Source organism: Neurospora tetrasperma, assembly GCF_000213175.1.
Source record: "Neurospora tetrasperma FGSC 2508 unplaced genomic scaffold NEUTE1scaffold_2, whole genome shotgun sequence".
NCBI lineage: Eukaryota > Fungi > Ascomycota > Sordariomycetes > Sordariales > Sordariaceae > Neurospora > Neurospora tetrasperma.
Window position 1 is genome coordinate 5,140,735 of NW_009799100.1, and position 21,755 is coordinate 5,162,489.

Here is a 21,755-nt window from a genome sequence, read left to right on the forward strand (position 1 = left end):
TTAACAGTACCCTGTTTTCATTATATTTAATCATGAACCCAGCATTTGATGTCGAAGGGGGGGAGGGGTTTCTAGTACGGACTTGTACTGATGATGTACATTACTGGATTTACTGGATTACTGGATTCATGACTGGATATAAATACATGCTAATCCCATACCTCTACCTCTATCTCTACCGTTATGTCCCTAGGTATGTGTTCCCATTGCAAAGAGAGGTTACTACCTACATTAGGTAGGTATTTACCTATATACATAAAGTACATACAATGGGGTAAATTCGATAGTACACTACATGTACATGTACATAGTACCTCTCCATCCCGCATTTCCATTCGTCAGATAGGATTCCAGATTTCACCACCTCATGTCCCGTCTCAGAAATCCGTGCGAATGGTATCTACCTAGCGAAGCGGACGGGTGGACATGTGGACGGACGAATACCCGTCTAGTGAAGACGGGATATAGCGTCATCGGGCATCTATCAAGCCGTTTTTTCAATGTTCTCAAAGTTTGGGTCAGGCTACCTAGGTAGTAGGTAGGGACGGATGGTAGTCCAGTTGCAGTGGTAATCCAGTGGGTACCTAGGTATGCGGGTAGTCCAGCCGCAAGTGATATGGTGTGGTGAGGTGTGGTGTGATGTGAGTAGCCGAGATCGGGGGCCGGGTTGAGGAGGGGAGAATACATATCTACCTCTACCGACCGGCAGCAAAAGCATGACAGAGTAGAGGTAGGGACGGGTGCAAGAATCAGGTGGCTGGGTGGCTTGGTGGCTTGCTAATTTTTTCTTTGCTTTTCCGCTTGCTTTTTCCGTTTCCCGCTCTACTGCAGTGCTTGTGCTGTGTGGTATTGGGTTCCAGGTATCTGGGTTAGGTTTTTGGGTCAGGTTACTCTTCTCCGTTTTCTCGATCTCCGTTGATGTGCGAAAGTGATGGTCCTGCTGCTCACTTCACTTCACTTCACGTTAGAGTGTCAAATATATGAAAAGAAAGGTTGGACAAAACTTTGAGAGAACATACCTACCATGAGTAATTGACGAGGTTGATGAACGGGACCTACAACAACCTATAATACATCGCTCCGTCCAAGACATACCACATCACCTTCAGAATGGAATACGTAAACCGAGGTTCTTGACGTTGAATGTTTCTCAATCTGTTTGTGTATTACACAGGGTATTACGAATTGACCATTTCCCATCTTCAGTCTAGCGGTATGCGACAACTTCCTTTCTACGTCCGTCGGGGAACCGTATCACGACTTCGTCATGTGAGTGACCTCAACTGAGGATAGAATCGTCATTATGCTGCGGCTCCTGAGACAAGTTCGTGACAGGAACACACAAGAGACAACGGCGCGATGTCCGTCTAGATTCAGATCTTGGAGTCCGTACTGGACTACCTCGGTTGTGTACTACAACAAAAAAGGAAAGGATAGCAGACATGGTTAGAAGATCGAATTCATTGAATGAATGAGCAGTGAATTAGCTCTCTTTGAGTGACTGCCTGAGTGCTAGCTAGCTATACTTTCCAGCTTTCGTCTCCAAAGGCTCAGTGTTTCCTCTCCCTGACCAATATCCTTCAAGGTATACTAGTCTAAAAGGTGAAATTGTCATCATATCATGATATTCCGCCCAGTCTTTGATTTTTGTTTTGCATTGTTTCTTTCGTGAGGTATTCATTCCATCATCGCAGTCATAAGTAAAATCCAGGCCTGCCACCCAGCCTTCCCAGAAGGTGAATGATAAAAAAATCGATAAAGCACAATCATGATTCCTTGAACACCGAGTCAACCGCCCATTGACTATCCGTAAACCCGGTCATTCATCCGTTCATTTCCGTTCCGTTTCCCTTCCCGTCCCGAGTTCCAGACGATTGTTTGTGATCCTTTACTTGATTTTTTGAGAACAAATGCCGCCGTCGCTTTCCCTAAATGTGATATGCAACAATGCGGCCGTGGTATGCAAGAATGGTATGTAAGAAAAGATCCTCATGCTGTAGATGTGTGACCCCTTGTCGAGGCCATGGGTATGATTCATCTTTTTTTCGTAAAGCATGAGGCAAGCGATGACAAAGGGAATCTCGATTTGAAGCGAACGTAGTATTGTCAACTTGTCGAGGTTGTTGGCCATTTAGTATGGCTGCTGAGGATAGTATGTTGGCGGTCCAGGGTGTGGTGCCCGGTATGATTGTCTCCGCTCCCTTGGTCCTGGTGTCCGCCTGTCACTTCCACGGACCGGCTCAATCGGGGGTGGCGTGCGTCGCATGGCAGGCATGGGGGCAATATCTCTGTCGTAGGCCATGCTGCGACCGCTGGCCACAGTTGCTGGGGCACCAGGCGCCATCCTCGAGCTTGTGCTAATTCTCCTGGGTGCGTTAAGAGCATTGAGAGGAGGGTCCTTGACAGATGCGTCACCATCATCTGGAAGGGTCAACTCGACTAGGCTGTAGAAGTACTCGAGCACCTCGGGGTATCGCTGTACTGAAGCCTGCCAGTCCTCATCGATGCCGCGCTTCAACTGGGCCTGGGCGTTGGCGAGTTCACTAGGATGAGGTGGCTGCTGGTAGTATTGCCAGGCGTGTTCTGTGATGCGGTCCAGGTGCGAGGCATGTGCCGTCTTTCGTCGCTCAGTCAGCTGGCGGAAGTGATCGAGGATGTAGTCTTGAGCATGAGCTCGCACCCATGACCTAGAGGGATGTTAGCATGGCTCGTGGCTATAGACAGAAGGATGATGGGTCCACTTACCGGATGTCATTGTAGATAGACTGCATCATCCGGTTTTCAGCCTGCTTGACGGCCATCTCGAGGCCCTTGGCCTCACAGTCACAGGCAACGGTTGCCGGAGCATGGCAAATGGCGCAATCGGGATCCATTCTGACGATGGACTTTTGTGAGTGTTGGGTGGTTTCTGCCGAGTACATTGTTTAGTGTGGTGTTGTAAAAGGCAGACAGTAGTAGTGTGATCTTTCGAATTTGGTGTAGTAAGGAGTATGTGGAGTGTGAGGCTTTGCTGCTTTTATTATAAGAGTACGTGTTGCTATGTTCACAACGTTCACGCTCTTTCTCATGACCGACAAAGGGACCACCCCAGCAGCAAAGTATAGAAGCTTGATGATGAAGCAGCCAAGAGTAGATGGAGCAAGAGGCAGAGGGAGAATGGGGAAAGATGTGGATGTTATGAAGCTGGTGTGAGGGAGTACAAGACAAGACTCTCGGTCGAGAGAGATAAGGCAGCAGATTCACTAACCTGATGTATCAAAGGCCGAGAAGGTGTCGATCGAGTGGAATCAACGACAAGTAAGCAAGCAGCACAGGCGGGAAGAAGTGAGCAAGCAGGCAGGCCCGCAGGTGGAGGATGTATGTGGATGTATGTGAATGTATGTAAGTGTGTAAGTCGACAAGGTAGGTACCGGAGGGGAAACACCACAGCAGCGCGACCACGCAGTGTGCAGGATGAGATGGCGAACGAGGATGAGGGAAAACACGACTGATGAATGGGAGAAGAAGGAGGAGAAGCAGAGGAGTTGAGAGGAGTGAGAGGTGAAAAGAGGAGCCAGGAGGCAGGACAGGGCAAGGAAGTGTCAAGCAGCAAGCAGCAGAAAGGTCGGGTTCAGGAACTAAGCTTGCCCTGCTTGCGTGTAGCAGCAGCAACAGAACGGTCCGGCCGGATCTACCAAGAAAAGAGTCTCGAAAGGCAGGCAAAGATGACCGAGACGAGACGAGAGGGATCTGCCCCTGTTTGGCTGTTTGGGACACACAAAAGGTTGCAGCAACACTCCAGTCTCAGGTCTGTCAAAGGCGAAACCACACGTTGTCCGGCTGGGGATCTCTGTCGTGGCTCGAATGCGGGCCCGCTTGGCCTCCTTTGGCAGCAGTGGTCTGCAGCTTGCAGCGGCCCAATGCCTGTGTCGACCAGTCCGCGACGGCGTGGCCGATCCGGGACCCAGTTTTCCCGACTGGAGGCGAGTGTCGTTTGCACCTTGTCTGGGACCTTTTCTGTCTAGGTGGTGGCGGATGATTCGCTCTGCAGCAGCAAGACAGCGCACTCTTGCAGCAGACGATCCCCCAGACGTCCAAGGTTATCAGCGTCTTGAAACTCGGAAATGCTGACAGTGGGGTGACGGGCAACACGGCCGGTTGGTTGGATACCGGCTTGATGGGCAACTGGCGATGAGCAGACGGGCAGCAACAGGAGGAAACGAAACGCGGAGCAAAACAAAAGCTGCCGACAGGTGGTAGATGGGAGAAGGAGGCAAAAAGAAAAGGCAAGGAAGAGCCGCGTTGCCGTGGAGGAGAGAAAGGCGTCGTATTCAGTCAAGTTGTATGTAATATCTGACAAGAATATGATAGGCAGGGTTGATAATCCTGAGACGATCTAGAAGAGCGGGAGGGAGGAGCATAGTCCCCGTTGCCCTGTCAAATAGAACAAGAATGTCAACATTATCAACAACATCAACATCAACAAATAACGGAGGAGGCGGGCAACGGGCAACGGAAACGAGGCCAAGACACTAGGTCCTACCCGAGACTCGAAAGCATGTATGTACCAAATGTCAGAGAAAATATGTGATGTGCGTTTTCTCCAACCCGAGTGAGTAGGCATGCAAAGTCCCCATGATTGTGTGTGTGTTGACACTGCTCCCTTCAACCACTTCCATTTACCTTCCCCATGAACAACCGCATGAGATGAAGAGATGAGGTTCGGTTCCCAGCTGGAATTTGGATACCTTGGATCCTGAGGTACCAATGTAGCTGAACGACACTGTCCAATAGAAAATGCAAAGATGGGGAGGCTGGGGAATTGGAGTCAGGTCAGACGGGAAGGAAGCAACATTATATCGACGTCTCACTTGTGATGCTACCTCTAGGTAGGTATGCCGTGAGTGTGTGAGTTGTCAGTGCCACCGCCGCCCTCAGACGTCAGGTTGTTACCGTAGATATTTCCTTATTCCTAGGTAGATATCAGACACAATGAGCTGAGCAGCAGATGCATGTCAGCCCGCCGGCATAGCCATAGCCATAGCCCTTGCGAGTTTGAGAGCCCTGTCTTAATTGAGACAGAGGTCGGATGGGAAGAGTGATGGTGCGGCGCACTTGCGACAGAGCGAGGGCCATGGCCGTTTCGGATGGAATATGGCAGCACTATGGCAAAGAGACACAAAAGTTGATTGGAATGTGAAGAGAATAATTGATGTTGATTGTATTGTTGGGTGGGAGACGAGGACAAGGAGGAGAAGGAGGAGGACGGGAGAAGAGGACTGGAGGAGTGCTGCGATGGTGGGGAAACTTTACGATCATCCGGACTCAGCAGCTTTCCCCGCCATTGGAATTGGGTGCGTGTCCGTCCAACATGGAAGTTTCAGGGAAAGCGTCCCGGAGCGTCGATCAGAACGACTTCAGACGGGCCCCCAGTTCGCCAAGACTTTTAGCCCAATCCACTTCATGTCATGCACGCACTGGGCTCCCCGCAGTGGGTCTTCACTTGCTACCTCTACACTAAAAGTGGAAATGTTGGGAGTTTCTTATCTTATCGGCGCGCGCTAACGAGATGGGACTCCCGTCGTGATCCAAAAAGTTGGCGGCCGAGGGGGCAAACAACTGAAACCCAAGACTGGTCAATGTACATTATGCGCCATTGTCCTGTTCGAGATGGCGTCTCGTTGTACTCATAGCTCCCGGCTGTTTATGCCCTTTTTATATCCATCATTGTTTCGCGCCAGTGCCGCAAGCGTGCCCCGTGCTACTAGCTTAGCCCTCGCCCGAAACCTTCGTTACAGCAGCACAGCGACATTGGAACCTCAGCACTCCGAGAACGACGACGAGGCCAGATCGAGACTCAATCCCGCCCCCGACGACTACTCGAACCCATACTTCGCCGACAAAGCCAAGCTAAACGTCTACGCTGGCCCGGGTGGCAACGGCTGTATATCCTTTCTCAGAGAGTTGTTCATTCCCGAAGGCCCGGCGAACGGAGGTGATGGAGGCCATGGCGGCAATGTCTATATCCAAGCTGTCCACGGCGAGACTTCGCTACACAAGTTGGCACGACGAAGGCATATTCGCGCTGGCCGGGGAAAGCATGGCCAGGGTAGCGCTCAGGGTGGACAGCGCGGAGAAGACGTCATCATAACTGTACCAGTCGGCACAGTCGTTACCGAGATCAGCCGCGACGACCCCGAAGGCGAGAGGCAACTCATTGACAGAGCCAAGTACAAGCGCAAGAGGAAAAAGGACTTTCGTAATGCCGCTGCGCTTGAGGCCCCAAAGGAGGAAGAAGGCGTAGAAGGGACAATAGTAGAGGAGGAGCCGCCCGTCAACCCAGACCTCGACCGATGGCTACTATACCCCGGTATCTCTTCGTCAGAGGCCAGAAGAGTTGGCGCCGAACTGCCACGACTACCCCGTCGCGACCGGCTGTTCCAACAACCGCCAGCACCCATATATCTGGACCTGAACCGTCCCACACCACGGCCCATCCTGCTGGCGGCAGGTGGCCTCGGTGGACTGGGCAATCCCCATTTCGCAAACAAGGACAGACCAAGGCCCATGTTTGCGACAAAGGGAGAGCCGGCCATGTCTCTAGAGATTGAGCTCGAGCTCAAGCTTCTTGCCGACGTTGGTCTGGTTGGTCTGCCCAATGCCGGCAAGAGCACCCTCCTGCGCGCCTTGACCAACAGCCGAGCTCGTGTTGGCCACTGGGCATTCACCACGTTACAACCCAATATCGGCACCGTCGTGCTCGATAACAACAAGGGCCGTCCCTCGGTAAAGAGCTACAAGCGAATCAGCGACGCTCCTGTCGATGATCCCTTTGCTCTCACTGGTGCGCCGGACGAGGTCGAGCAAAGAACGCGCTTCACTGTCGCTGACATCCCGGGTCTGATTGAGGGTGCCCATCTCGACAAGGGTCTCGGTATTGCCTTTCTGCGTCACGTTGAGCGTGCTGGTGTGCTCGCCTTCGTCATTGACCTGGGTGCCGGCAATGCTGTGAAAGCGTTGAAGGCGCTGTGGAACGAGGTGGGCTTGTACGCGCAAATGCGCGAGGATGAAGAGGCCGACCGGGAGCGCGCAGCAAGGATTGACTGGAGTCCCGAGGCCGGTATTGACAATGTCAGCATGTCAGGTGGATGGCCAGCCTCGAACGGCATGGCCGACTATCCACCCTCTGCTGCCGAGCCTGCAGGGTTGTCCATCGCAGGAAAGCCGTGGTTTGTGGTAGCCACCAAGGGAGACTTGAAGGATACTCAGGCCAACTTTATGGAGCTTAGAGATTACTGTGCGGCCGTCACACGGGGGGATGAGCCCCATCCCAGTGGTGTTCAGGGTGCTTGGATTGAGAATGTGGAAGCCATTCCCGTCAGTGCCATCAATGGTCATGGCGTGGAGAGGATTGTTCACTGGACGGTCGGCTTGTTGGATGGTTGAACAAACTCACAAGCTTTCGTCTTCTATTACCCTAGGCTTTAGCATGAGATACCTAGGCCCTCCTCTACTCAGATATCCAGAAGATAAACAAGGAAGCGCAGTGACTAGGTGTATGTATGTACCAGCTTCATCTGACCTGGCGCAACCTAGTCGCAGTTCCAGGTTGTAGTCTGCCCCATTTGGTGGTTGGACCTTGGGCTTACAACCAAAGTTCTTATCAGCGATTACCGATAAGCAATGTTAACCTTGGGGACGAATCCCACTAACCCAACCAGGTTAGCCTGTATACATAATGGATCCCTTACAGTTGCTCCATGTAAAATAACGACCAATTGAAACACGCATTTTTCAAGTTCCCTCGGTTAGCGCCATTCCTAGTCCCCCCACCCCCACATTTTAAGTTTGCGGCGACGGCTTTTGTTTCGAGTCTCGACTTGCACGCGACAGAGACTGGCGTTGCCGCATGTCACTTTTTTTTCTTCCTCCTCCTCCAACACTTCGACTCCGGCTACCAAAGTTGAGTATCGCAAGCGGACACATCTTTGTATCCCCAATTGCGAATCTCTCAAACATGGGTCGCGGTGGTAACTTCAGGGTACGTTCTACCTCAGCAGCAGCTCTTCTCTCTTTCTTTTTTTTTTATTATATATCCCACGTCATCAGCCTCGACTTCCTTCACTTGTCATACTCGAGTCCCCCAGTCATCCATTCCATGTTGCAGTGTTGCCATCCTCACCTTCCAAAACTAAACGTACTGACCGACGTGTGTATGTGTTACAGAAGGGCCGTGGCGGTGGCCGTGGCGGCAAGCGTAACCGTGATGACAACCGTGGAGGTCACCAGCCTTACACTAGATACCCCGAGGTCGTCAAGCAGAACGAAAGGCTCGAAGGCTACTACAACGACCTTCTCCAGCTGCCCGAGGAGGAGCGTGAACAGTTCTGGGCTGCCCTGAAGAGGGAGCTGCCCAACAGCTTCCGCTTCTGCGGCTCCAAGGGGTACAGTCACCTTGGCCGTCTCATGTCTTCATGACCTACTTCCATCCAATTGCTTACCTTCTCTTCACAACAGACACGCTCTCGCCGTCAAGAACCTCCTCCAGACCCGCTACATCCCCGAAATTACCAGAATCACCTACGATGGCGCCGTCGTCGAGCCCCCTCAGCCTGTGCCCTGGTACCCCGACGGCCTCGCCTGGTGGATGACCACCCCCAAGAACGTGATTCGCAAGTTCCCTCCCTTCTCGGCCTTCCAGAAGTTTTTGGTTTCCGAGACCAGCGTCGGCAACATCTCCCGTCAGGAGGTCGTCTCCATGATTCCTCCCCTTCTCATGGACCTCCGCCCCGGCATGACCGTCCTCGACATGTGTGCCGCCCCCGGCAGCAAGGCCGCCCAGCTCCTTGAGATGATTCACCGTGGCGAGGAGGCCAGAATCCGTCACGTCATCAAGCAGTTCGGCGGTTCCGTCGACGAGATCAAGAGCGCCGATGACGACGCCGCCCGCCTCGACGCCGACCCCAGCGACGACGGCAGAGCTACCGGCATGCTCATTGCCAACGACGCCGACTACAAGAGATCTCACATGCTGATCCATCAGCTCAAGCGTCTCTCCTCCCCCAACATGATCGTCACCAACCACGACGCCACCATGTACCCCTCCCTCAGGATACCCAACCCCGAGGACCCTAGCAAGCCCAACTACCTCAAGTTCGACCGTATCTTGGCCGATGTGCCCTGCTCCGGTGATGGCACCCTCAGGAAGAACGTCAACCTTTGGAAGGATTGGGCTCCTGCTGCCGCCTTGGGTCTGCACCTTACGCAAGTCCGCATCCTCGTGCGTGCTCTCCAGATGCTCAAGCCCGGCGGCCGCATGGTCTACTCCACCTGCTCCATGAACCCCGTCGAGAACGAGTCCGTCGTTGCCGCCGCCATCGAGCGCTGCGGTGGTCCTGACAAGATTGAGATTGTCGACTGCGCCGACCAGCTTCCTCTGCTCCAGCGCAAGCCCGGCATGCGCAAGTGGAAGATCATGGACAAGTCCGCCCGTGTCTGGAACAGCTGGCAGGAGGTTGAGGATCACGCCAAGTCCACTGAGGATGGTATTACTCCCAGCCGTCTCGTTGAGTCCATGTTCCCCCGTCCCGAGGGCAGCATTTGCGCCGACCTCCCTCTGGAGAGGTGCATGCGTGTCTACGCTCACCAGCAGGATACCGGTGGTTTCTTCATTACTGTGCTCCAAAAGAAGGCCGAGTTCAAGGCCAAGCCTGAGGAGGTCAGGCCAAAGGAGAAGAAGCAAGCTCCCAAGCGCCCCTTGGAGGAGGCCGAGGGCACTGAGGAGGCTAAGAAGCAGAAGACCGAGAATGATGAGGCTGCCAAGACCGAGGACGTGGTGATTGAGGAGGCGCCCGTTGAGCCCGCCGAGGAGGCCAAGGCTGAGGAGGTTGCCCCCGTTGAGGAGACTCCTGCTACCGAGGAGCCCGCTGCCAAGGAGGAGGCTACCGAGACCCCGGCTGAGACCCCTGCCGAGACTCCCAAGGAGGCCCCCAAGGAGGGTGAGGTCCAACCAGAGCGCAAGCAGAAGCAGCAGGGCTCTTATGAGGAGCCCTTCAAGTACCTCCCTGCCGACCACGAGGTCATCAAGAACATTGCCGACTTCTACAAGATTTCTCCCCGCTTCCCCGCGGACCGATACATGATCCGTAACGCCACGGGCGAGCCCGCCAAGGCCATCTACTACACCAGCGCCTTGGTGCGCGACATTCTCGTCATGAACGAGGGCCGTGGCGTCAAGTTCATCCACGGTGGTGTGAAGATGTACGTCAAGCAGGATGCTCCCTCGGCCGAGGTCTGCCGCTGGCGCATCCAGTCCGAGGGTATGCCCATCCTACACGGCTACGTGGGCGCTGAGCGCGTCGTTGTGCTCAAGAAGAAGGAGACGCTGAAGAAGCTGCTCATTGAGATGTTCCCCAAGATCGCCAACGGCGAGTGGGAGAAGCTCGACGAGATTGGTGAGCGCGTCCGTGACTTGGCTCTTGGATGCTGCGTCCTCCGCGTTGAGCCCGATGGCGACGATGAGGAGTTCAACGAGCACATGGCTCTCCCACTGTGGAAGAGCTTCCAGTCGTTGAACCTCATGCTGCCTAAGGAGGATCGCAGTGCGATGTTGCTCCGTATCTACAACGACACCACTCCCTTGATCAACATGGGTATCAAGCGGGATGCGCCCAAGGAGGGTGCTGAGGCAAAGAAGGAGGGCGAGGAGGAGGTCAAGGCTGAGGAGACCGAGACCCCTGCGGAGGCCAAGACGGATGTCACTGTTGAGGCTCCAGCGGCTGCCGAGGAGCAGGTCAAGGATGCCGAGGGTGATGTTTCCATGAAGGAGGAGACCACTGCTTAAACTTGGTTGATTTTCTTGTGGTTGGGGCGTAATTTTCTGGCATATAAGGGAATAGCGAGGAGCTTTTTTCTTGAGTGTGTTGTGGATGGGTAGATAAAACTTTCAGCATTTGTCCATTTAGATAGAGAGAGGGATTTCTTTTAGCTGAAATGGGTTTATAGGTTTTAACTGGGGAAATGCATTTATTGTTCGATCAATTTTGAGTTTTGGGATTCGGAAACGGTGAATGTTGTTGTGACGTGCTTGCCAAACGGAGTGATGGGATGTCGTTGTGAGATACTTTAGAGGTACTCACTCTCTGGTGGATCAACTGTGCACAACTAAGTACCGACGAGGTACCTCTGTCCTCCCAAGCTTTCACTTTATGATTCAAGCACGTCGCGTCCCGCAACGCGTGTGCTTGAGCAAGGCATTTCTCCAACTACAAACACTTCGATGATCATGATATGTGGAATTTTTGGACAGCGACATAGACATCTTTTCAGTATGCGAAATAGCAGTGGGTCATTACATTAGATCGAAACCTGAACGGCATCTGATGCAAATTTGTCGGGACCGCGCGAACCTGTGCCCAACCTTGATCAACCACCATCGCGAACCTTTCGAGATCCCGGACCCGACAATTACTTTCGGATAGTGGTATTGACAAAAGACATTTTCAAGCAAATGGTTCATCTCTGAGTCGTTTGCATATCAGGAGTCAAAAATCAAAGGAACACCATACGATGCCCACTAATAAAGCCCCGACCTCGAACGAGTGGGATTTGCCCAAGTTGAGGGCGTCTATCAATTTCCAGGTACGACTAATTCTACCAAGTTAGCAGAAGCTATTCTATATATTATGCACGCACGCCCAATGATGACGAAGGAGGAGGCCAACTTGCTGACCTCCCCCAAACAGGACGACTGGAAAGATCCCGTCTCTGGCGAGTCGATAGCACATGGTACGTCCGGTGTCTCACTTTGGTGATTTTTTTTTTTTGGTTCTCCCGGGGACATATGAGAGAGTCCAGGAGTGTCAAACCCCAGTGTGTGTGTGAGAATTGATAAACTAAACTAAACAAATGAACTGAACAACAATGACTTAACAGAATTCTTCGACGTGAAATTCTACCCGTACAACCCCGTCGGCGCCCCGCCCGTGTTCGCCATAGCTAGTAAGAAGCATGTACGTTCTTGTTCTTGTTTCACTGACTGTCACTTTGATGATTGTTGGATGTTTGTGATTTGTTTCATGGTTTATGAGTAACTCAAGGAGATATGCTAATTACTAGCCAACACACAGGTGATCATATGTCGCATCAATCAAAATACGGACAGCAGCACCAATCCTGTCGAGGTGTTGAAGTTGATAAGGGACGATGATGTGAGTTTTCGATTCGACCCCAACTGTGTGGCCGTTCGGATAGATGAGAATGTGCTAATGTATGTGTATTGGTGAATAGGATGACGCAGCAAACTGTTCATGCTGCTGGTCCAAAGACATGGAGACGGGTCAACCATGGCTTTGTATAGCCGGGGCGGATGCAAAGGTGAAAGTCTACGATGTCAAACAGGGAAAGTTAGTCAAGGTTTGTGGTACCCTCCATTATTCCCCTATGCGATGCTAATGACAGAAACAGACCCTCGTAGGCCACGGCGGCGGCATCAACGACCTCGTCACCTCCCCGCTCACCCCCTCCCTCATCGCCTCCTGCTCCGACGACACCACCGTGCGCCTCTGGTCTCTCCTCCCCATCCACTCCGCGCAACCGTGCATGTTCATCCTCGGAGGCGACGCCCACACCTGGGACCTGCTGAGCATCGCCTTCCACGACACGGGCCGCTACTTACTGTCAGCAGGCCACGACCAAACCATCAACCTGTGGACCATCCCGCCTTGTCCTTCCGAACCCGTCACTCACCCTTTGGTCATCCACTACCCGCACTTTTCCACAAAGGAGATCCATAACTCGCTGGTGGACTGCGTCTCCTTCTTCGGCGACCTCATCCTATCTCGCGCCTGCTGGGAAGAAACTATTGTTTTGTGGTCTATATCAGGCTTTTCCTCCTCGTCCTCTTCTTCTTCTATGTCCCCCTCCTCCCCCTTCCCCTCCCCTTCTTCTCCCCCCTCCACCTCCTCTTCATTTCAGGGTAACGACCTACCATTATCAACAGCCCCCACAACCTTTGACCCCTCCAAACTCACCCGCTCCGCCTTCTGGCAAGCCCCCGACCTCAACCCCGAGACGCGCCCAGCCTACTTTACCCGACTGCTCCAGTTCAAAACGGTCGATTGCAAAGGCCAGTTCTACATGCGCTTCAAAGTTCTGCATGCACAAGGGGGAAAACATCCCGTGTTGGCATTTTGTAATGCGCGGAATAAGTTTATGTTTTGGGATTTGAGCCGGTTGGGTAGTTGGCAGCGGTTTTTGGGGGAACTTAGGGAGGCTGAAGAAGAAGAAGCCGAGGCGGAGGGGAGAGAGAGGAGAGAGAGGGTGAGGGTGGTTGAGCAGCCTGGGTGGATGCCTGCGAGGAAGGCGCCCAGACGGACGGTGACGGGAGAGGCAGGTGGGGGAAATACTGCGTATCTTTCTTCTACGGCAGCGGCAGCGGCGACGACGGCAGCGGCGGCGAACTACAAGACAACAGGGGGTGTTGGTTCTGGTGGACGGACTTCAGGAAAACAACTTGGTACCGGGACGTCCACTAGTCCTGATCGCGAGACTTTGCTTTCTGCTGCTGGTGCTGCTGGTGGTAGTGGTAGACCAGGTTCGAGTTCGAGGGAGAGACCGGGCTCGAGAGGATCTACTACCACCACGGCTACGGCCACGGCTACGGCTACGGCCACGGCTACGGCTACGGCCACGACTACCCAAACAGCAGCAAGCAGGCCCCCGGGCATAGGACTGGGAGGATACACTCAAAAGCAGCTGGATGAGTGGCATGACCAGTGTGATATTACGGATTCGCACAAGGAGATTAAACCGCATAAGACGGTTACGGTGGATGGCAAGGGACAGCATTTTGTGGGGAGGCAGGTGGCGTGGAGTCCCGAGGGGAATTGGTGTGTGGTGGTGGGCAATTCGAATCGGGCTATGATCTTTCAGCGGTGGGGGAAGTAAAGAGTAAAGGGGGTGGGATGGCGGTTGGAAGAAAATTCGGGGGGAAGATATAGGACAGTTGTGAGAGCAGGAGAAGAGGTGTGTAGATCGTTGATAATATCACTTTACAGACTTGGTTTGATAACCTTTACGACAATATCTCGTTATTCAACTCCTTTGGGATATCAAACTATTGAAAAATAGTAAGCTAAACAACGCCAACTTCACCTCATAGCCAAAGCAAACGTACCTCTACTCCTCCCCCTATCCCCCCCTTCCTCTTCCTCCCCCTCCACATCCTCATCCTCCCCATCACCTTCAGCACCACCACCACCGCCACTAATCAACTCCAAAATCCACTCATCCCCCTCCTCCAACTCCCCCCCTCTCAACTCCCTCATTTTTATAAACAATACCCTCGCCCTATCCCTCTCAGCAGCCTGTGCCCTCCTTCCCTCCTCCTCATTCATCCTCTCCTCATGCGACTTCCACCCACTGCCCCCCTCCCCTTCCACCTGAGTGACCGTAACAGGCACGCTCAAATCCCCCACATAAAGCGCCACCATGGCTCTCAACCTCACCAGCTCCACATCTTTATTATAGGGGGTATTCTCCAAGACGGCATCCATGCGTCTCGCTACATCCTTCATTTGCTCCAACGCCTTTATTCTCAGTTTCTCTTTCTCTCTTCTTAGTCTTACTTCCGGCCTTTTGCTTCTTCTTTCATCCTCTTCCATTTCTGTTCGGTATAGAGGGTGGACGTTGACGGTATCCATCTGTCTGGAGTGACTGGAGTGACTGGGGTAGTAAGCAGATGGTGAAGGTGGTGAGGACCTCAGGGGGTCGAGGGGATCGAGGGATGATTGCTGGTCGATTTGCATGTGATCATCATCCCCTCCGAACTTTGGTAGATCATCGTCGTCGTCATCAATGAAATGGTGTCTGTCAAGTTGTTCCACCCCGTACCGATGTTCCGCAAAACAAGCCTCCATCTCGAACCCAAACAGCGCAGGATAGAAATCCACCGCGCCCATTTTGTTAGGATGCAGCCTGCTCCATGGATGTAAATGGATTAGCGTCTCGTAGTATGCCCGGACTCGATCCCGATTTTGTGCTGCGCGGAGTAATCGGTTGCGTTCCCTCCTCTCTTTTACATCCTCCTCTTCCATCTCCCCTTCCCCAGATGGTCCCTCCCCGTATACCCCCTCCCGCTCTTCCTCTTCCATCTGCGTCCCATCCCCAAGCAACCCGCCTTGTGACCCTCCCCCCAACTGATTCCCCTGGTTTTCCCCTACCCTCATCAACACCTCCGCTCCCAACTCCCAATACCCACCAAACCGCAAATCCACCTTCCGCCCATTTACGTCCGCCCTCACCAGCAAGCCGAACGCCCTTCTCGCCAGCGCTATGTCCCCCTCGGCTAAACAGCGCTGAATAATAGCGACCAGTGCGCCAACGCGCGATTGATGCGCTTTGTGCAGCTTGGCTGTGCTGCGGACGGGGTCGCGCTTGGCGTAGGGTTTTCCCGTGCTGGTGACGGAGATGGTGTCGTGATCTGTTATAGTTGTCCATCCGTCTGTTTCGGCGTCGGTGTCGCCGGCGTCGGAGTTGAAGGTGGTGCTGGCGAAGCTGCTGCGGCGGGAGCGAGATCGAGAGCGAGGATGAGATGAAGTAGGTGAGGAGGGAAGGGGTCGGTGGGGGAAGTCGGGGTAGATGGAGGAGGGGAGGGGTGCGTCGGGGGAGTTGCCGGCTGGGAGAAATTGTTTGAGGGTGGAAGGCGGGTGGGAGAGGGGGTTGATGATAGTTGAGGAGGAGGGTGTTGCTGAGTAGGTGGTTGAGGTTGTTGAGAGGGCGCGTTTGCGCTTGGTTGGGGAGCGGGAGTCCATGAGATATACGATCGTTTTTTTGTTGATTTATCTGGATGATATGCTTCGACTTTGTTGGTGACTGTGGAAATGTTTTGGTGTATTTGTTGATGAGTGATGTTTTGATGTTTTGGTAAAAGTTTCGTCAAGTGGAAAAGCGAGTGAAAGAAAACTCAAATGGTAAAATCCCCGGTTGGTCAACCCCGCCTTGTGAACCCTGCATCACTTGGGAAGACTTTCGAAGTTAATGAACACACAAAATCTTTACTCTGATCCTTACACAAGAGCCATGGTCTTGTAAAGACGCCCTTGGAGGTTTGCTACATGTAGTCGAAGGCTGTTGTGTACATTGGTCATGGACCCACTCGGTGATCATCATCCTCAGCAATGCCACTTAGACTTACCACTGTATCATCCAACCACAGATATCACTACTTCTTGTCACATAGTTTTTAAAGGTAGACCTACTACCTTAGTGTAAAGCCCACAACACCTGAGGAGGGCATGTTCATTCACGCCTGCCAAAGTCTATGATTATAAACATCTCCCGGCGTGGTATGGTATAGGTACAACTGGCTGGAAAATGCCCTCCTTCTTCGTAACGCTCATAAAATAGGTGGCCGTCATGGCCTGGTTGGTCCTGTGTTCCCATTCTCTATGTCTGTCGATGTTTGTTTACTCCTTACGCTCAAAGTAAGTCCATTGGCCCTCTGGCGCCTCCTCCTCAAGAGCTTCCCAACTGTGACGGGTTAGTCCACCTGACCAATAATCGCATGCTTAAGGACAGAAAATAAAACTTACGGCCTGGCCTGGGTCATAATGTCAACCAGCTTAAGCTCGCCTTCGGCAACCTGAACAACCTCCTCAATCAAGCCAGAACCAATCCTGGCCTCCATCTCAGCAATCCTGTACGAAAATCAGATGTCAGCATATTTCTGCGAATACCGCATCCAGCACCCATGTGGAGAGCTGCAATAGCGGGACATAAAAGACAGGGATCAGGGCCCATAGATGTCATATCCACAAGGAAGGGGAACACGCACTGTTCAGCGCTCAACGGTGGCTCCGACTCCCACTCGACGGGGCTCTTGTCCTCGACAACACCGCCCATCTTGATACCGAGATCCCTGAGACCCTGGCGATACGCAACCGGGTCTGATTCCCTGATCTTGTCCAGCTCGAGCAGCTTGTCACTGTCTTCCAGCTTGACCGCGCCGACGACATCCTCGCCGGTCTGAACCCAGGAAAAGTGCGGATCCAGGACGGCACCATCCCACTCGACGTCGCGCCAGTCCTGCGGGGTGACCATCTGGCGGATGAAGTAAGCGCGGCCGTCGGGGCCTTCGACGAGGCGGGCATGTTGGCCGTCGAACTGGCGGGCCGTGAGGTCGCTCTTGTGCTTCTCGAGCAGCTTGCGGGCGCGCTCCTGCCAGGCGTCGTAGCCGTCGGGCACGTACTGCTCGACGATGGCGAGGCGGTGCTTGGTCAGGGCCTCGGCGGACTGGCGGTACAGCGAGTGCTCGGGGATCTGCTTGAGCTTGTCGAGGGTGTGGTTGTAGAGGTACAGCAGGGCGGAGCGCGGCGACGGGTGGGTGCCGAGGCCGGTGAGGCCGGTCGGGGAGCCGGGCTTGAGGAAGCGGGCGGACGGGCGGACGGTACCCGTCGCGGTCGCGAGCAATCGGAGTGCCGCGCGCATGGTTTCCGAGTCGTGTCGTGAGGTTGTTGACTGACTCGGGGTCCGGTGGGGTGGGGTGGATTGTGGGTTGTCGAGGGGACGAGGCTCCAGAGAGAGGAGTCCAGAAGGTGGACCGGGATGGCAGAGGTACTAACAGTAATGTACAGCGCCCGGGCCTGGCATTGATGGAGTGATGAACGGGACGTCAGAGCTTGTGCGGTACAGTGCAGTACGGCGACTGAACGATGCCATTCACATGATGTGGCACGTGCTCGGGAGCTCCCCGCTGCTGCTCTCATTGGCCAATTGTCTCCTGTTGTCTACGGACAAACGATTGCACACAGCAAGCTACAGCGGGGTAACTTAGGCCTGTCTCAGCTACATGAAGCTGTGCTTGCAAACGCCTTGTCAGCTGTCATTCCGCGGAGATGTTATCCCCAGGCCACTTCACCAACACCACCCACCCACTCAGCTTCATGATGAGCGAGGAGGCTCACAACACTTGCCACGATGAACACAAAACGTCATTCAACAGTTTCACTTTCATTGCCACGCTACGCTACGCTCAAAACATTTGCTCAGAAAACCAACACATCCTCGTCCTTCCACCCCAGCCCCTTCAACACCTCCCGAACCATATTCTGCATCCCCTCGGGTCCACACAGCAACACCATCGTCTCCTCTCTCAAATCCCGTTCTCCAACCTCTCTTTCCAGCATCGTTTTATCCAACCTTCCTCTCAGCCCTGTCCACTCTTCACCCGGTCTACTCAGCGTATACTTGACCCTACACCTCCCCTCGGGTTTGACCCTCTCCACCAACTCATCCAACTCCCTCTTCATCAAAATATCCCCCTCTACCCTATTCCCATCCAACACCAAACACTCCGTCCCATCTTGCTCATCCACAGCAACAGCCCTCAGAACCTGGTAGATAGGCGTCACACCCGACCCACCACAAATCATGACAAACCTCTTGACCTTCCTCTCTCGTCCATTGACAGAACAGACGCCCCGTCCTTGGTAGACAAACTTGCCCACCGGTCCTTTGAACTCCACGGCTTTCCCCACTGCCAAAGCATCCAGCGCCTGTGTCATTTGTCCTCCCTTTATATCTTCGGTAGGAGAAGCGTAGTAGATCTTGACCAACACCCGGAGAGTTCCCCGCTCCGAAGTGCCGTCCGAGATGGGCGTGTAAGCGCGGATGATAGATTCGGTGGGTTTAGCAGGGTCAGGGAGTCGCATCATGAGATGTTGGCCGACGGGGAGCCCAATGGATTGGGCAGGGTGTGACAAAGTGAAGTGGAAGATTTTGGTATCCGGGGAGACGGATTCTTTGGAGGTGAGGATGGCGCTGTTCCATGTCTTGGACTGGAGGAAGATGGGGCGGCTGGGATCGCTGAGAGCTGGGTCCGAGGTGGAGGAGGACTTGAGAGCCGCGAGGGCGGAGGGAGTGAGGGTGCCGATGTGGTAGGTTGGCATCATTGCTTTGGCATTTTCGCTGTCTGTGAAGAGTCAGTTAGATGGACTCATGACGATGGACCAGAAAGAGGTGGACTTACGAATGGCTAGGAACTCGTCGGTTACGTCCTGTCCAGCAGCGCCGGTGATGGAGGCAGCACCACCTGGATGACCTTCGAGGAACGGCGTCCCGTCGTAAACTTGGCCGTTCACGACGAACCAGGGCTCTTCCTCACCATCGTGCTGGCGGAGCTCTTCAAGTGTGATAAGTCGAGTGACCTTGTCATCCACCATGCTGATCTCCTTGACAGGCCCTTGTTTGACGACGTTCTCCTCAGCCCCGGGGACTTTCTCACCCCAAAAGCCATTAGCAAGGTTCCCGCCCTCCTTCTTCACTCGATCCATCCAACCGTCCGACGTCAGCATCGGTTGAGTAGGATGCTCGAAACGCAAGGTATCGCCCTCATGATGAATAACGACCCGAAACCAAGGGTTATTCATCATCCCCAGCACACTCCAATACATCTCCTTGGGCTGTAGCGCCAGCGACTCATCCATCGCTCGGATGCACACATCCTTTGCCTCGCGCAGCTCGGAAAGAGGAATCTCCAAATCCCAGAAACACCAACAAAAGCAGCTCTCCCGCCACGACACATCCAACCTTCCACCAAACAACTCCTCCCCATCTTGAGCTTCCCGATACCGATCCTCTGGGTACTCAATGCCCGCCAGCCTCCAGCTCTTCCCCTGATCAAGCGTTACCTCCAACCTCGTCACCCTCCTCCCTCCACCCGCGTACGCATATCCCCTCAACCTGTACGTCTCCCCCTCTTCCTTCCCTCTCAGCGACACAACCTCCCCATGCCCCGGCTCACAAATCACACTGTTCACATTTAAATCATAAATCGCATACCTCTCATCCCTCCACACCCTCTCCATCTCCTCCGTCTTCTCCCCACTCTCCTCCGGCCCCACCGTCGTCGGCAACACCCTATTATCAAAAACATGATACCAATTCTCGCTCGGCCCCTTGGTAACCACAATCCTCTTCAACCACTTGACACTCCGTCCACCAATCTGTCCCGGCACCACCACCCTGACCGGCCGTCCATGATCAGGATGCAGTTCCTCTCCATTCATCTTATGCGCCACCATGATTCCCTTATGTGGATCCATCGCCCACGCAAGCTTGACACTGGTTCCGTACGTCCCATTCGGCAGCTGATCTGCGCCCTCAAAGCAGACGTACCTCGCCCCCTTTTTAGTTAGTGGTTTCGCTTTCGCCAATATCTCAGAAAGGCCCACCCCCGTCCACAACGCAGTCGATAGCCCGCCCGCTCCCCATGAGAACCCCTTCGATTTTCGGAGCACGTTTTGTTCTTTTCGCCTGTTTCCCGCGCACACTAATGTAACGGGGTACGTGACGTTGTCCCATTTGGAAGCGTCCATCAACTCCCGCACGCTGATTGTTAGGGGGTGCTCGACGAGTCCTTCGACGGTGAATTCCCAGTTTAGTAGCGAGTCGTCCACCTCCTCCTCCTCACTGATGGTGGTGGTGGCGGGAGCGGTAGCGACAGATGTAGGAACGGGCCCGTGGTTCCGCACGTAATGGAGGTTTTGCGGCGTCAGAAATCCGTGCTCGAAGAGCGCAGTGAGCGGCGGTTCGACGTTGAAGGGGTGGGATCCCGTGAGGCGAATCAGGCGCGGGTCGCGCGGGATGAGGTGGTCGGGGGTTTTGAGGTCGGTGGGGAGGATGGTGGTTAGTCGGGTGGAGGGTGGGGGGAGGGGGTAGGACGGTTTGGAGATGAGTGATGAGGAGGTTTTTGTTGTGGTTATTGGGGAGGGCGGGCAGGAGGTGTTGGTGTTGGTGTTGGATGAGTGTGAGTAGTTAACGGAGGTCTCTAATGTTGTAGAGTTGTCGTCGGATGAGGATGAGAAGTCGGTTGTTGTCGGGCTGGCGGTGCGTGTGCTGGTGAGTTCGTCAATGTCATTGTCGTTGTCAGACGGACAGTAGTCCGCCGCCGCCATTGGGTTCTTCTCTGCTGCTGCAGCGCCATTTGGCAAGATGAGAGATGTGAATCTCTGTTGGCGTTCGGAGGAGCCATGAAGACTTTGACGCTGCTCGAGAGCTGGAGCCTCCATGATGATGCTCGTGAGGTAGGTAGGTAGGTAGGTAGGTAGGTAGGCAAAATGTGTAAGTGATAAGCGAACCAATAAAAGCGCTAACAGGATTTAGCAAAGGCAAGAAAGAAGAGAAAAAAGAAAGAGCTGTTGCTTGAAGGGTGTATGTACTTCAAATATACTTTTAGATATGTTGTACAACCGAATATGGGTTGAGCTCTCTTGAACTGACTGAAAATAATTCTGAAAACAAATAAGTTGAAAGAACACACGCCCCAAAAAAACAATGCAGATAACAGAGTCCAGTGATCAACAAACGATGACAGATATAACCATGTATGTACTCAATCAAGATCGGTGGTGGGTTTCCCCTAACATCTGCCCCCAGTGTACATACATACATGCATAGTAAGTCTAGAACAGCCCAGCTCTATGTAACGCCTCTTTCTTTCTTTCTTTCTCTCACTAACGAGAAGGCGCAAAAGCGAATGAATATGTAATAACACAACCCAAAGGTACTAACTAGTTCTGGGTAGTATTGTGTCATGAAATTTTTACAAATTTCTTTCCGGGGGGCGTTTGAGAAGGGTTCGTCACATCCCGTCCAGGCACTACAGGCTGGCAGGATTGATCGTTCGTGGATACTTAGCAAGCATCTGTTTTTGTTGTTGTTTTGTTACTGCGAACTGAACTGCACCGCTCTGAACTGAACTGCACTGAACTGACCCT

The 21,755-nt window shown here is 53.5% G+C and overlaps 7 protein-coding genes across 7 annotated transcripts; 3 read left to right on the forward strand and 4 right to left on the reverse strand.

Annotated features, from left to right (window-relative positions):
* Positions 1-2,131: 2,131 nt before the first annotated feature.
* NEUTE1DRAFT_37887 (uncharacterized protein) lies at positions 2,132-2,921 on the reverse strand (the record flags this gene model as incomplete). Its single annotated transcript, XM_009850420.1, has 2 exons — positions 2,132-2,687; positions 2,746-2,921. The coding sequence occupies 2 exons, from the start codon at positions 2,919-2,921 to the stop codon at positions 2,132-2,134; spliced, it is 732 nt and encodes a 243-aa protein (XP_009848722.1).
* A 2,728-nt stretch (positions 2,922-5,649) lies between these two features.
* On the forward strand, positions 5,650-7,513 carry NEUTE1DRAFT_129127 (uncharacterized protein; the record flags this gene model as incomplete). The annotated part of the gene is made up of 1 exon (XM_009851772.1): positions 5,650-7,513. One exon carries the CDS (start codon positions 5,650-5,652, stop codon positions 7,423-7,425), a length of 1,776 nt encoding a protein of 591 aa, XP_009850074.1.
* Positions 7,514-7,996: 483 nt separating this feature from the next.
* On the forward strand, positions 7,997-11,018 carry NEUTE1DRAFT_80343 (uncharacterized protein; the record flags this gene model as incomplete). The annotated part of the gene is made up of 3 exons (XM_009851773.1): positions 7,997-8,020; positions 8,206-8,423; positions 8,497-11,018. 3 exons carry the CDS (start codon positions 7,997-7,999, stop codon positions 10,820-10,822), a joined length of 2,568 nt encoding a protein of 855 aa, XP_009850075.1.
* Positions 11,019-11,547: 529 nt separating this feature from the next.
* On the forward strand, positions 11,548-13,926 carry NEUTE1DRAFT_136909 (uncharacterized protein; the record flags this gene model as incomplete). Its single annotated transcript, XM_009851774.1, has 6 exons — positions 11,548-11,619; positions 11,724-11,766; positions 11,914-11,990; positions 12,108-12,188; positions 12,268-12,393; positions 12,445-13,926. 6 exons carry the CDS (start codon positions 11,548-11,550, stop codon positions 13,924-13,926), a joined length of 1,881 nt encoding a protein of 626 aa, XP_009850076.1.
* A 203-nt stretch (positions 13,927-14,129) lies between these two features.
* On the reverse strand, positions 14,130-15,791 carry NEUTE1DRAFT_136910 (uncharacterized protein; the record flags this gene model as incomplete). The annotated part of the gene is made up of 1 exon (XM_009851775.1): positions 14,130-15,791. One exon carries the CDS (start codon positions 15,789-15,791, stop codon positions 14,130-14,132), a length of 1,662 nt encoding a protein of 553 aa, XP_009850077.1.
* Positions 15,792-16,210: 419 nt separating this feature from the next.
* On the reverse strand, positions 16,211-17,574 carry NEUTE1DRAFT_61668 (NADH dehydrogenase subunit; the record flags this gene model as incomplete). The annotated part of the gene is made up of 3 exons (XM_009851776.1): positions 16,211-16,509; positions 16,572-16,676; positions 16,814-17,574. 3 exons carry the CDS (start codon positions 17,464-17,466, stop codon positions 16,446-16,448), a joined length of 822 nt encoding a protein of 273 aa, XP_009850078.1.
* Positions 17,575-17,969: 395 nt separating this feature from the next.
* NEUTE1DRAFT_80350 (nitrate reductase) lies at positions 17,970-21,223 on the reverse strand (the record flags this gene model as incomplete). Its single annotated transcript, XM_009851777.1, has 3 exons — positions 17,970-18,949; positions 19,007-20,435; positions 20,481-21,223. 3 exons carry the CDS (start codon positions 21,045-21,047, stop codon positions 18,024-18,026), a joined length of 2,922 nt encoding a protein of 973 aa, XP_009850079.1.
* Between the last annotated feature and the right edge of the window lie 532 nt (positions 21,224-21,755).